Source organism: Elephantulus edwardii, unplaced genomic scaffold, assembly GCF_000299155.1.
Source record: "Elephantulus edwardii isolate Elephantulus edwardi_28Jun2011 unplaced genomic scaffold, EleEdw1.0 scaffold00140, whole genome shotgun sequence".
Taxonomy (NCBI): Eukaryota; Metazoa; Chordata; class Mammalia; order Macroscelidea; family Macroscelididae; genus Elephantulus; species Elephantulus edwardii.
The window spans coordinates 823,824-839,423 of NW_006399890.1; the positions used below are offsets into that span (position 1 = coordinate 823,824).

The 15,600-nt window shown below is 39.4% G+C and overlaps 1 protein-coding gene across 1 annotated transcript in view; it reads right to left on the reverse strand.

Annotated features, from left to right (window-relative positions):
• AP5M1 (adaptor-related protein complex 5, mu 1 subunit) overlaps positions 1–15,600 on the reverse strand; it is a 44,275-nt gene that overhangs the window by 20,889 nt on the left and 7,786 nt on the right. Inside the window, exon 2 of the mRNA XM_006894328.1 lies at positions 1,595–2,240. Coding sequence (XP_006894390.1) covers positions 1,595–2,240 — 646 coding nt within the window. The remainder of the gene's footprint in view (positions 1–1,594; positions 2,241–15,600) is intronic.

Genomic DNA, 15,600 nt, shown 5'->3' on the forward strand with positions numbered 1-15,600 from the left:
TGTTTGTTTTCTTGGCAGTCCATGGTACATTCAATACTCTTCTCCAGCACCACAGCTCAAAGGCGTCAATTCTCCTTCTATCCTCCCTAGTCATTGTCCACAATTAAAAGATTTATTTTTAAAAGAAGAAAGTTTCTCATCTTGATAACCTGTATCTAGACTAAGAAAAGGAACTGCTCTAAAGTCCTGTAAGCAATAAACTTGGGACAGCCTACCAACATTAAAACACAATAACACAAATACCATACTACATATCACAAAAGGGTTCTGACAGCTTAGTGGTAAAGAATTGTGCTGCCGTATACTGCACTGAAATAGATGAGGGAGGAAAAATGTTTAAAAGGGATATGTGATTAGGTATTATTGTCATGACAGGAGTCCAGAATGAAGGCTGCCTAGTGGAGTGAACCTGGGGGTAGGGATCGTAAAACAATGAAAGAATTTTTCTTTTACTTTTCAAAGAGAAGAGTGTAGGGGGAAAGGGGAGAGGGGCAGGGAGAAAAATTTAACAGTGAATAAATGGAAATCCAAAGTCTCTGTAAATTTTCATTAATATTAATAAAAAAAAAAAAGGGAAAAATATTGTGCTGCCAACTCAGAGGCACGTAGTTCAAATTTAGATGCTCCTAAGGAGAAAGACAGGCAGTATTATGTGACTTAGAGATTCTGAAAACTCTCTGGAGGGTCAGCTATGGGTCGGTTCTGACTCAATGGTATACAACAACAACACATATCATAGGTTCCTTTCTCTCCCTCATTGCCAAGGAGTAGGAACTGACTCATTCCTGATCTCCCATTGGGTTTCGGAGGCTGTAAATGGTATAAAAGAAGACTGTCCATTTTCCTCTACTCAAACTGTCGCCTTTGGAGTAGCAATACAATTCTGTATAAACTATGCTGACAGAGCTCCCTAGAAGGTCCCCAGAAACAAATAGTTACTCTTGGCTGCTAACTAGAACGTTACTGGTTTGAATTTAACTGCACAGTGGAAAAGGCCTAAAAATCTACTTCTTTAAGATTATGACCACTGAACTCTGTGGAGCAGATGGTTCGATTCTGAATCACATAGTGTTGCTTGACAGATGGGACAATAGTGGGTTTGTTTCCTCTTGTAGTTGCATTTTTTATTGCCACAGATATAAAACCAGAAATGGTTAATTCTCCAATTTTATTCCACAGAAGTTGTAAGGGGAAAAAAAGGTTCAATTACTTATGAGTTAGAAATGGCAGACTCTAAAACACTTCACTTTGGAAGTTGTTAACCGTATTTTTCCTAACAATACAACTGGTATGTATTTTTTATTATGACAGCAGTGTATTTAAAACCGACACACACACTTCTAGTTGAGTTTGTTAACTGCACCCCCAGGAACTCGGAGTCAACTGGTGGTAAGAAATGCAAAAAGATAATATAACATGTCACATTGTCATAGCGTCTAATGACTACTGCTCTGATAAAAAGAAAAAAAATGTCATTTAACATTGTAAAATACAGTTTGCAAATTTTTATAATAATAAATAAATAACAAATTAATAGTAAATTCTTCTCAATATATGGTAAATGGTATGAGAATTAGCAAGAGAAAAATCTCACCTTGCAAGTTACAGTTCCTGTGACTTGCCACGTATCAGCGACATCCCGTTTATCATATTGCATAGATTTAACTTTTTCAGTGATGGAAATAGAAACCTGTGGTTTTCCTTTGTATGTTCCAGTTTTCCAAGCTGGCTGCTTTGGCAGCTGAGTCACAGAAGCGAAATTCATATTGTCCAATGAATTCTGTAAGCTGGCATCCAACAAAGTACCAAATGGACAAGTCTGTAGCAGCAAATCAGGCAACTGACTCAATTTTGTATTTATTTCTGCCTCATTTTTTTGACCTGAATAAAGAAAATCTTGTACGCCAAAAAGAAGTTCAAAGCCTTGTGAAATTCCACTAATGCTAATTAATGGTGGCCGAGGAGATAAAGTTTGTTCAACTAGTGGAACAGAAGCATATATCATGCCATTCTTCAGAAAAGCAACAATTGGCCAAAGTTCTTCCCCTTCTACCGGGAGTCCGTAAACAGACGTTTTATTGATGCGTGAACAGCTGTCACGACTCTGCACAAAGTCCTTATTATCATCCAATAACCGAAGTTCAAAGAGCAGTGCTTTAAGTAAGGGGCCATCTTCAGGAATAGGTACATAACTTGCTCCATTGAAGACTCTGGCTCGTTTTTCAACAGTTGGATACCGTCTGCATTATGGAAAGAGAGACATTATAAATAAACAGAGTCAAACAAAAAAGCACTAAGCTCACAAGCCAAACAGTAAGAATACACACACACAGAGCCAGCAACCAAAAAACCAATATATTTTAAATTCCTAATATAGGAACTCGTTTCATATTTGGTAAGTTGTTTTACATGATAAAGTATCATTGATTTATTTAATTTCATTTTTAAAAATAAGTAACGCCTGGTTCTAACTAAAAATCCTTGTCTGTTGGTCACTCGCATTCTTTCTTGTTTGGCAAGGAATGTACATTCCGACATGACTTGGGCACCTACAAGGACTTCTCATTTTCCTCAGACCATCTTTGAATGCTGTTGTTAGGTGCTGATGAGTCAGCTCATACTTTGTGACTCTATGCAACAGAACAAAACTTGTTTCGTCGTTCTCTGCTTTCCTTAAGCCCATTGCTGTAGTCACTGTGTCACTCCCTCTCAATTGAGGGTCTTCCTCTTTGACCATCTAGTTTTCCGAGCATGATATCCTTCTTGAGGGACTGGCCTTTGTTCTAACATGGCCAAAGCATGGAAAACAAAGTCTTACCCTTCCTGGTAAGAAGTCTCACCTTCTTTTTTTTTTTTTTTCTTTATTATTATTTTGTGTGCATGTACCGTCAAATCAGATCTGACTGGTACAGGAGGATATTGCGCCTCCTTCTCCGGCAGAGCATCTGGTGGATTCGAACAGTGTTCCTCTGGGATTGCAGTGCAGCTTCTTGCCACTAGGCCACCAGAGCTCCCCGAAGTCTCACCTTCTAAGGAACAATCTGGCTGCACTTCTTCTAAGACAGATTCATTTCTTCTTTTGGTAGTCCATGGGATATTCAAGAAAAGAAGTGATTCAATTTTTCAATTTTTTCAGGAAAAAAACTGATTCAAACTTTTGAGATGATACAATTTTAAAAGAATTTTAATTGAGAGTAACTGAGATAATACAACTGTAAAAGGAATGTTCTTCTATTGTACACATAACCTACACATAACCAGTACTGTAATTATCTGGCTAGCCCCTTTAGGATTATCTAAGAACATTTTAGTTATAATAGTTTATTTCTATATAACCCTGGATTATCAAGCAGTAAAAAAGAGTAAGATCTGAAACTTTATGGTTCACATGCCTTGGGCTGAATAATAAGTTACTAATTCATGCTTTCATTTTTTTGAAACAGAATACAAAATGCTTTTTCTCATTTATATAAACTTGCCAGTTAGAAATTAATTTAGGGGGGGAAAACTATTTCTTCTCCCTCCACTCTAAAATCCAGAGTAGTCATATATTAGTTATAGAATTCTGAATAACTAATCTAACTTCCTTGAGCCTGCTTTTTTTATCTATAAAAACCAAAACCAAACCAGAAATCTTATTATTAGATAATGATGTTTACCAATCATTTCTAAATAGAAAAATGTGAAAGTGTGGAGAGTTCCACATTCATGATAGGGAGCCTGGCACTTTTTCTGGATTGAGAAAGGAGAGTAGCTAGCATGCCAGCAGTGGCGTAGCAGATGGATGCCATTTCTTCACATACCTGTCTTCCCATATCTGTCTAAGAATAGCGGAAAAGCTGACTAAATGCTCATTGACATTTTCTTCACTAATTTCACTAAGTTCTTGTTAAGTGTAAAAGAAAGGCTGCATAGTAAAAGTGTGATTAGCATAACAACACTCAAAAAGGGAAGAAACAGAGGTGCATACAAATTCTAGACAAAGATGGACCACTAAAAATACAATCCTACCTTTGACAGTGTGGATCACAATAAATTATGGCTAACACTGAGAAGAATGGGAATCCCAGGACACCTGACTGTGCCCATGTAAAATCTGTACCTAGACCAAGAGGGAACATAGCATAGCTCAAAGTCAAGAAAGGAGTGTGTCAGGGATGTATCCTTTCTCCATACCTGTTCAATCTATATGCTAATAAATTTGAGAAGCTGGATTTTACAAAGAAGAGTGTGGCAGGATCGGAGAAAGATTCATGAACAATCTGCATTATGCAGAAGACACAACCTTGCTGACAGTGAGGAGGACTTGAGAGCTTGCTGCAAAGTATCAAGGACTAGAGCCTTCAATCTGGATTACTCTCAACATCAAGAAAACAAGAATCCTCACCACCAGATCAATAGGCAGCTTCAAGATAGATGGAAAGAGGACTGGAATTGTTAATGACTTTATGTTACTTGGATCCATAATCAACACCTTTGGCACCAGCAATGAGGAAATCAAGACAAGCTGCATTGGAAAATATGCTATCAAAAGACTTCTCCAAATTGTTGGAGAGCAACACTATCAACCTAAAGACCAAGTTGTGCCTGATCCAAGCCATGGTTTTCTCAATTACTTGTTATGTATCTGAAAGCTGGACAATGACTAAGAATGACAGATGAATCATCGATGTCTTTGAGTTGTGGTGCTGGAGAAGAGTACTGAACATCCATGGATTTCCAGGAAAACAAACAGATCTGTCCAAGAGAAGGTGAAATCAGGGTGCTCCATGGATACAGGAATGGCAAAACTCCATCTCACATACTTTGGCTATGTTATCAGGAGAGGCCAGTCCTTGGAGAACAACATGCTTGGGAGGGTGGAAGGCCAGCACAAATGAAGAAAACCTTTGACGAGATGGACTGACATAGTGACTCTAGCAATGGAGTCAAGTGTGTTGGAGATAGACTGGCTCAGGATAGGGCAAGATTCAGAGCCACTTTTCAAAGTGTCATATTGAGTCACAGTCAACTCGATCGTACATAATAACATTACCTGTTAATGACAAACATTAATTTACAGGTGGATACATATACAGACAGATGAGTAGATATGGAAAAGTGCAGAAGCTTGAGAATTGACATTTCAACAAGAGTATAAGTATGTGCTACAAATCTATCCACATACAGAGTGGAGCTAAAAGAGCAAAGTTATGTAAACTTAACGGTAAGAAATAAAATTTCAGGACTGAATGTACACAGAGGATCTTATGTGATGTCTCTATACATGTTCAATAAATATGTTGCTGAATGATTCATCTTGACATTTGGGATTTATCCTATTTTCTCTAAAACAAGACTCAAACTTTAACAGGCTCTTTAGGGTACAAATATAAACCTAACCTATTCTTAAACTATTGGCAAACCTCTAAAGTAGAATCAAAACCAAATTTTGGTGTGGGGGAAGGATGAGCCGTGAGAAAGAGGAAAGGTCCTTTGCCTTGTTGGATCTTAATTGACAGACTTCGTTGCAAGGATCTCTGGTGGCCAGTGTTCAAGTGTTTGGCTGCTAACAGAAAGACTGACAATTCTAACCAACCAGCCACTTTATAGGAGAAAGATATAAGTCTGATTTTGTGAAGAGTTACATCCTTGGGAACCTATTGTTGTTGCTGTTAGGTGCCATCAAGTTGACTATGACCCATGGCAGTGATTTTATGAAAAACACATCTGAATGCTGTCATATCCTGTGCCAGCCTCACATTCTAGCACACTAGAGCCTACTGCAGCAGTCACTGTGTCAATCTGTCTGGTTGAGGGTCTGTGTCTCTTTCTCTGACCCTCCATCTTCCCAAGCAGATGTCCCTCTCCAAGGAATAGCCTCTCCTAGCAACATGCCCAAAGTATGTCAGAGAAAGCTTTGTCATCTTTGCCTCCAAGGAGCACTCTGAATGTACTTTCTCCAAGATATATTTTTTTCTTCTTTTGGTAGTGCATGGGATATTCAGTAAACTTCTCCAATACCACAATTCTTCTTCTGTCATCCTTGCTCAAAGTCTTACAGGCACTGCAAGTGACTGAAAAAGACTATGGCCTAGATCAGGCAAACCTTAGTCCTCAAACTGACATCACTGTTCCTCAGTAATTTGGAGAAGTCCCTGACTGCAATATTCCTAATCTCCTGACTGCTAGTACTGAGAATGTTGATCATGGATCTAAGTAAGATGAAACTGTTAACAATGTCAAGCTTTTCTTCATCTACAGTGTGCTGCCTATTGATTGACCCAGCGGTAAGAATTTTTGTTTTCTTGACATTGAGATGGAATCCACATTGAAAGCTGTATTCTTTGATCTTTTACAGCAAATGCTTCAAGTCTTCCTCACCATTAGCAACCACGGTTATATCATGTGCCTGATTCACTATTACAAGGACAACACAAATTTGCCAGTCTGTTTTATTGGGGGAATTCATTGTTCTAATCATTACAGCACTTGAAAGTTTGCTGTACTAAGGTAACTTATGGGTTACCGTGAGGCTAAAAGCTATACTACTGGTGTGTCAAATGCTACAAGGTTCACCGGTGATAGACAGGTTATAATAGAGTTCTCAGATTAAGATAGACTAGAAGCAGGACTGGCTATCTACTTCTTAAACAGCAGGCCTCTGAAAACCCTACAAATGGTAAAGGAGCACAAACAGTGATAGTATTAGAGGTACAGCCCCAGATTGGAAATCAATCAAAATGAGGAAAAATAATGGTAAATATTCTTTAATAATTGGAACATGGAAACTCATTAGGGCAGCCTTATTTTATCCTATAAAATTGCTATGAGTTGGAAATGGCTTGAGAGCAATGGGTTATATATGTGGCTAATATGCCAGTCAGGAAATCAAGAGACATCTATCAGGAAAGTCTGTAGTCAAGGACCTCTCAAACAACTGAGGAGCAATGATGTTAGTTTGAGGACTAAGGTATGCTTGATTCAGATCATGGTCTTTTCAGTTGCTTGCTATGCTTCTGAGAGCTGCACAATGAATAAGGATGACAGAAGAAAAAACTGATGCCTTAAATGTGGTGTTGGAGAAAAGTACTGAATAGCCCACAAACTTCCAAAAGAACAAACAGTTATGTATTGGAGAGGAGCAGTTAGAATGCTCCCTGGAGGCAAAAATTACAAAACTTTGTCTCGCTTATTTTGAGCATGTTGCTAAGAGATGCTATTTCTTGGAGAAGGACATCATGCTTGGAAAGGTGGATATTCAGCCAAAGACAGGAATACTCTTGACCAGGTATACTTATAATAGTGAGTGCAGCAAAGGGCTTGAGTGTGTCACAGATTGTGAGGATGGCACAGGGTTCAGACCTATTGTTTATAGGATCGGTATGAGTCATGCTCAACTCAATGGCACCTAACAACAACAATATGCCAGTGAGTATCTGTTTAGCCTAACACCAGCCCCCACAAAGGTAAAAAAACCTTGATAATTATATAACTTAACTAATACATTCAATGGTACAGAATTAATAATACAACAGGTAAATAAATTATTTGAAACCATCCTAGTGCTTCCAAAGAATTTCTACTCAATTATATCTCAATTTTGCCTCTGAAATACTACTCTGACTCAGTGGGGGGGAAAATTTCAGAATATAACAATGACTTCTTTTAGGCACTTAATAATTTAAACAGGTAACAATCCTACCTCCACTAAATTACTCATAATAACAGAAATATGGTATTTGAACAAGGAAAAAAATTAGCAGTTAAAAGAACCAAGGTAAGCAATTAATGTTTATATGAAGTATATAACAAATATTTTCAGTTGTTGTTATGTGTCGTCAAGTCACTTGCAACCCACAGCAACCCTATGTATAACAGCTCTGAATCCTCCCCTATCCTGAGCCATTCTCACTGATTCCAACACACCTACCCCCATTTTCCTAGTTACTATATCAAACCATCTCATCCGGGGTCTTCCTCTCCTGCACTGTCCTTCCACCCTCCTGAGAATAATGAGAGTGCATAAATATTGACATACTAGGTATTGGCGAAATGAGATGGCTTGGCATGGGACACTTTGAATCAGATGATCATATGATTTACTATGCCGGGAATGAAAAGGTGAGAAAACAAAATGGGGTTGGTTTCATAATTAAAAAAGTCATTTCTAGATCTATCCTGAAATACAATGTGGTGAGCGATAAGATAATATCCACACACATACAAGGAAGTCCAGTGAATACCACTATCATTCAAATATATGCACCAACAAGAGCCAAAGAGGAGGAAATAGAAGATTTCTACCAACTTTTGCAGTCAGAAATAGATCAAATATGCAATCAAGATGCATTAATAGTAATGGGCGACTGGAACGCAAAGTTGGGAACAGGGAAGAAGGATCAGCAGCTGGAAAACACAGGCTCGGTGAGAGAAATGAGGCTGGAGATAGAAGTATAGACATCTGCACATTCAATGATTTCTTCATCGCAAATACCTTTTATAAGAAACATAAACACAGGCTATACACATGGATCTCACCTGATGGTATGCATAGGAATCAAATAGATTACATTTGTGGAAAGACTCACTGGAGAAGCTCAATATCAGCAGTGAAAACCAGATCGGGTGCTGATTGTGGGACAGACCGTCAACTATTCATATGCAAGTTCAAGATGAAGCTGAGGAAAATTAAATCAAGTCCATGGGAACCAAGACATGACCTTAAGTCTGTACCACTCAAATTTCAAAACCATCTCAGGAAAAGATTTGAGGCCTTGAGCACCAATGAGTGTGGACCAAATGAGCGCTGGGAGGATATCAAGAAAATCGTCCATGAAGAAAGCAAAAGATCATTACAAAGGCTGAAGAAGAAGAAAAGACCAAGATGGATGTCAGATGAGACTCTGAGTATTGCATTAGAGCACCGAGAAGCCAAAGCTAAAGGAAGAAACCAAGAAATCAAAGAGCTAAACAGAAAATTTTAAAGGCAGCCCCGGACAACAAAGCAAGATACTATAATGAAATGTACAGAGAGCTGGAGTTAGAAAATCAAAAGGGCCAGGCGCGCTCAATGTTTCTTAAGCTGAAGGAGCTGAAAAACAAATTCAAGCCACGGGTGGTAATACTTAAGGATACTTTGGGTAGAATGTTAAATGATCCAGGAAGTATCAAAAGAAGATGGAAGGAGTAGACAAAGTCACTGTATCAGAAGGAATTGGCTGACACAGAGGAATTTCATGAAATAACATATGAGCAAGAGCCTATGGTGATGAAGGAGGAAGTTCAAGTTGTTCTGAAGGAACTGGCAAAAAACAAGGCTCCAGGAGTTGATGGCATACCGATTGATTGATTTCAACAAACAGATGCTGCCCTGGATATGCTCACTAAGTTGTGCCAGGAAATCTGGAGGACAGCCAGCTGGCCAACTGACTGGAAGAGATCAGTATTTGTTCCCATTCCAATGAAAGGTGACCCAACAGAGTATGGAAATTATCAAACAATATCATTGATATCACATGCAAGCAAGATTCTGCTAAAAAATTATCCAAAAACGTTTGGAACAATATGTCAATGGAGAACTGCCAGATGTGCAGGCTGGATTTAGAAGAGGTCGTGGTACTAGGCATATTACAGCTAATGTTAGATGGATCTTGGCAGAAAGCAGAGAATACCAGAAGAATGTCTATCTGTGCATCATTGACTATGCAAAGGCTTTTGACTGTGTGGATCACAAAAAACTATGGCTGACTCTGAGAAGAATGGGAATCCCAGAACATTTGATTGTACTAATGTGAAACCTATACTTGGACCAAGAGGCAGCCGTCAGAACAGAGCAGGGAGACACTGGATGGTTCAAAATCAAGAAAGGGGTCTGTTAGGGATGTATTTTGTCTCCATACCTTTTCAATCTGTATGCAGAACAGATCATCCGAGATGCAGGACTGTACAAGGAGGAATGTGGCATCAGGATTGGTGGAAGAATCATCAACACCTTATGTTATGTGGATGACACAACCCTGCTGCTGAAACTGAGGACCTGAAGCGCTTGCTGAAGAAAGTCAAGGACTGCAGTCTTCAATACAGATTGAAGCTCAATATCAAGAAAACAAAGATTCTCACCACTGGGCCAATTGGTAGCATCAGTATGGATGGAGAAGAGATTGAGATAGTTAACAGTTTTAGTTTACTTGGCTCCACAGTCAACGCTCTTGGTAACAGCAGTCAGGAAATCACGAGATGAATTGCATTGGGAAAGTCAGCTGTGAAGGACCTCTCAAGAGTACTGAAGAGCAACGACATCAGGTTGGAGACTAAGGTGTGCCTGATCCAGGCTATGGTCTTTGCAATTACGTGCTATGCATCAGAGAGTTGGACAGTGAATAGGGATGATAGAGAATTGATGCCTTTGAGCTGTGGTGCTGGAGAAGAGTGTTGAATATACCATGAACTGCTAGGAGAACAAACAGGTTTGTCCTGGAGAGGGTGAAGCCAGAATGCTCCTTGGAGTCAAGGATTATGAAGCTTCATCCGACATACTTTGGGCATGTTGCAAGGAGGGACTGGTCCTTGAAGAGGGACATCATGTTTGGGAGAGTGGTGGGACAGCGCAAGAGAGGAAGATCCTCGATGAGATGGATCGATTCTGTGAGTGGAGTGGTGGAAATGAGTGTGTCTGAGATGGTGAGGTCGGCACAGTATAGAACGGCGTTTAGGACTTTTGTACATAGGGTTGCTATGAGTCGCAAGCGACTCGATGACACATAACAACAACAAAAACAACAACAACAAGGATTGGTCCCTCCCCGCCACATGCCCAAAGTATGTGAGACAGAGCTTCAAAATCCTAGTCTCCAAGGAGAAACTTGGTTTCACCCTCTCCAAGACAAGCCCATTTGTTTTCTTGGTAGCCCATGGTGTGTTCAAGACTCTTTTCCAGCACCATAATTCAAAGGCATCAATTCTTCTGTCATCCTTAGTTATTATCTAGCTTTCTGATATAAAGCAAGTAATTGCGAAGACCATGACCTAGATCAGGTGCATCTTAGCCTCTAGACGGACATCGTGGGTTTTCAGTACTCTAGAAAGGTCCCTGACAGCAGATTTACCTACTGCAATCTCTCTTTTGATTTTCTGGCTGCTGGTGCCAAAAGTATATTTTGTGGAGCTGAGCAAGCTGTAACTTTTAACAACCTCAATCTCTTCTCTATCCATCATGGTGCTGTCAATTGGCCCAGTAGTGAGATTTTTTTGTCTTCTTGATGTTGAGCTTTAATCCATATTGAAGGCTACAGTCCTTGACCATTTGCAGCAAGTGCTTCAGGTCCTTCTGTTTCAGCAAGCAAGGTTATGTCATGTGCATAGTGTAAGTTGATGAGTCTTCCTCCAATCCTGATGCCACAGTCCTCCTCATAATGCCTAGCCTCCTGAATGATCTGTTCTGCATATATGATTGAAAAGGTATGCAGACAGGATGCATCCCTGATGTACTCCCTTCTTGATTTTGAACCATGCAGTGTTTTCTTGTTCTGTTCTGAGGACTACTAGCAAAAAAAAAAAAAAAAAATCTATGAAGACATTGTTTGAACGATGATCTCAGGAAAATTAGTCCATTGTACAGAGAAAAGAAAATGAGATTCATAGTTAACATTGCAAGGACTCCTTATGGTATGTTGTTAGCTGCCATCAAGTCAGCTATAACTACTCTATATATATAAAGATCTAAACCTTGCCCTATCCTGTGCCATACTCATTATCTCTCACATGCTCAACCAATTGTTACAGTAACTGTATCAGTTCATCTTGCTGAAGATCTTCCTCTCTTTTTCCTCACTCTCCACCTTTTCCTACATGGTATCTTTTTCCAAGGATTGACCCTTTCAGAGGACATGCATAGTGGGTCACAAAATGAGCAGCTCAACAACCTGTGTTATGCAGATGACACAACCTTGCCTGCTGAAAGTGAGGACTTGAAACAATGTTGCAGAAGATCAAGGAATATAGCTTTCAATCAGACTGCACCTCACCTAAAGAAAACAATCCTTACCACTGGATCAATAGACAACATCACAGTAGATGGAGAACAGACTTAAGTTGTCAATGATTTCATCTTACCTGGATGTGCAATACTGTTGGTACCAGCAGTAGTCAAGAAATCAAACGATGAATTGCATTGGGAAAATCTATTGTCAAAGACTTCTCCAGAGTACTAAAGAGCAAGGCTGTCAGTTTAAAGACTAAGGTGCACCTGATCCAAGCCATAGTCTTTTCTTTACTTGCTATACATTTGAAAATTGGATTGTGATTAAGGATGACAAAAATTGAGTTGGAGTTGTGGTGATGGAGAACAGTACTGACTATTCCACGGACTACCAAGAGAAATAGGTCTGTCCTGGTAAAAGTGAAACATAGGTGCTTCTTAGAGGCAAGAATAGCTATCTCTGTCTCACATACTTTGAGGGTTGTAAAGAGGGACAAATATTTGGAGAAGGACATAATGCTTGGAAAGACGGAAGACGGAAAGTCAGTGTAAGAAAGGAAGACACTCAATGAGATGCATTGACCGAGTAACTGTAACAGTGAGCTCAATTGTTTCAGAGAGCGCAAGGATGGCATAGAATAGGGCATGGTTCATAGCTGTTGTTCTATGGTCATTATGAGTTGTAGTTGACTCCATAGCACATACAACAACCTCACAGGTTGAATTGGGTTGACTCAATGGCACATAACAACACCAAGCAACCAGAGGTTGAATCTACCAGCTGTTCCATGGGAGAAAGATGGGCAATCTCCACCCTCAAAAACCCAATGGAGGATCAAAGTAACTCAAAACCAACTAGAATACTGTGGATTAATACCACATCTTTGATATACTCTATCACAGATGAACCACAATATTGTTGTTAGGTGCCACTGAGATGAATATGACTCATAGCAACTTCATGAATAATAGATCTGAGCTCTATCCTACTGTGCACCATCTTTATCATCCTTGACCGTTTGAGTCAACCATTGCAGATACTACATCAATCCATCTCACAGAGGGTCCTCCTTTCCTTCACTGACCCTCCGCCTTTCCAAGCATGATGTCTTTCTCCTAACAACATGTCCAAAATATCGGTGGCAAAGCTTTATCATCTTTGCCTCTAAGGTGCACTCTGGCTGCACTTTCTCCAAACCTGTTTGTTCTTTTGGCAGTCCACAGAATATTTAGCAATCTTCTCCAACACCATAATTCAAATGCATCAACCCTTTTCTGTCATCCTTTCTGTTCAGCTCTCAGATCCATAGTAGGTGACTGGAAAGACTGTGGCCTGAATCAGGCACACCTTAGTCTTTACACTGACATCACTGCTTACCAGGGCTTTGGAGAAATCCCAGTGGCTAGAGTGCCATCATATTCACCTGGGAACAGTAGTACTCACAGGCACCATGGGCATCAGCCTGTGCTGCAGAGCACCATCTTCTTTGCCAGAGAGTACCTAGACACATGATGGGCATGACCAGAGCCTGAGCTATACTTGTCAGAAGTTAGTAGGTTCACCCAATCTCTGCTGGTATTAGGTACACAGATTTATTGAGCAGTTTTCTATATTGGTGAGGGTGGTGTTGGGTGGAAGGGCAGAAGGGAAGGACTTGCTTGGTGATGCTTACTTTTTTTTTTTAAAGACACATTTCTTTTTTTTTTAATTTATTTTTATTTTATTATTTTGTGTGTGTGTACTGTCAACTCAGATCTGACTGGTACAGGAGGAGATTGCCCCTCCTTCTCCAGCAAAGCACCTGGTGGATTTGAACTGCATGCCTCTGGGATTGCAGTGTAGCTTCTTGCCATTAAGCCATTAAAGCTCGCCTGGTGAAGCTTACTTTATAATTTGGGGATATTTATATATATATATATATATATATATATATATATATATATGCTTTCTTGTTCATAGTTTGTTCTTCTGAGTTTAGTACTTGTCTGTCAATACTGTATTAAGGTAGATGGTGGCTGCTGTCACATTGGAAGCTGTGTCACTGGTGTGTTAATATAAACAAGTCACCCATTGTGGAGAGTAAGACTAAAGACTTAAATATATAAAATTAAAACAGTAACTAATTTGATAGGATCAAATTAATGCTTTCTGTTTAACCAAGGGCAACAAAGTTAAATGACTACAATAAAGAGAAATTATCTTTTAAAACAGAAAATTATCTGTGACATCTAAAACTAATATAGGGCTGGGAGGAAAATGTGCAACCATAAATGAATGAAAACCCATTCATTAAAAATTCATTGAAAATTCAACTCCCATTAAAATCACAATAAAAAAAAATTTAAACAAGACTGTACAATCCAATAAAGATTGAATTTTATAACTATGAGTAAATGTCATCAATACAGAAAAAAAATAAACCAAAACACAGAACTAAAATCAAGAATACATTATAAATTCCTGAAAACCAGTAGGTAAAAACTGCACCTCTGAAGGAAAAATAGACAAAGGATGCAAGAATTCACAGAAGAAGAAACCAAAATACAAGTAATATACTCTTTGCATCTACTAGAATTGATACAATTAGACTGGAATGTGTTCAGAAAGAGTGAAAAGACAGGAACCTTTACTCACTGTAGGTAAGCATTGTGAGGACCCAGTTATCTAGTAGTTACTTGGGTGAAATCACACTCAAGTGTTCAGCACTTAACAACAACAACAACATCAACAAGAAAGCTCAGTTGGCCTAGTGGACAGAAAGTGATGCTACCAAGCCAAAGGTGGGTGGCTTTAATCCGCGGCTCTCAGGCCTGGTTTTAATTGTTTTTGGTCAAACATTCTTGTAGGTCGTAGAGTACTTGTCTGTCCATTTGCTGTACAAAGGTAACTCATGGTTGCTGTGATGCTGAACACTGTGACACTGATGTGTCAGATACGATAAAGGTTACCCATGGTGGACAGTGTTTGGTGGAGCTTCCTGATTAAAACAAGCTTGGAATCAGGAGTGGCATCCACTTCAGGAATAGTTTATCTCTGGAAACCTTATGAACCTGGAGAAATGAAAGTTATACAAGTGTTCAGGTCTTTTGTTCATAAGATCACTGTGATACACCTCTGACTCGACAGCACTTAACAACAATGCTTAATGGACTTGTATGAGGATGGTCACTGCAGCAGTATTCTGATGCTGAGGGTTGGAGGTAACCCAGGAGATCATCAGTAGTGAAAGAGGATGGTGAAATGTGGACAATCGATGTACACCAGAGAGCATTAAAAAGCAAGCAGAAGCAATGGAATAGATCATGATTTCTCATATGTGGCCACTAGTCACATACGGCTATTTTTAACTTAAAGTCAAAGAAATACAAAGTAAATAAAATAAAAAAAATTGAGTTCCTAGTTATAACAGTCATATTTCAGAGTTCAAAAGCCACATGAGGCTATGACTACACTAAAGAAAGCATACATTAAGAACATTTCCTCAGGGCACCACCTTGGATCCAGACATCACCTGGAGCTATCAGGCGAGCTGTTGAGGAACTAACCTGGCAGGAGAAAGGCCGGTAGGATCTTATCTGTATTTACTGGGGCATTGCTGATTACCCGGGAGAGCACCTAAGGGCGCGCCCACAGGTGGGGA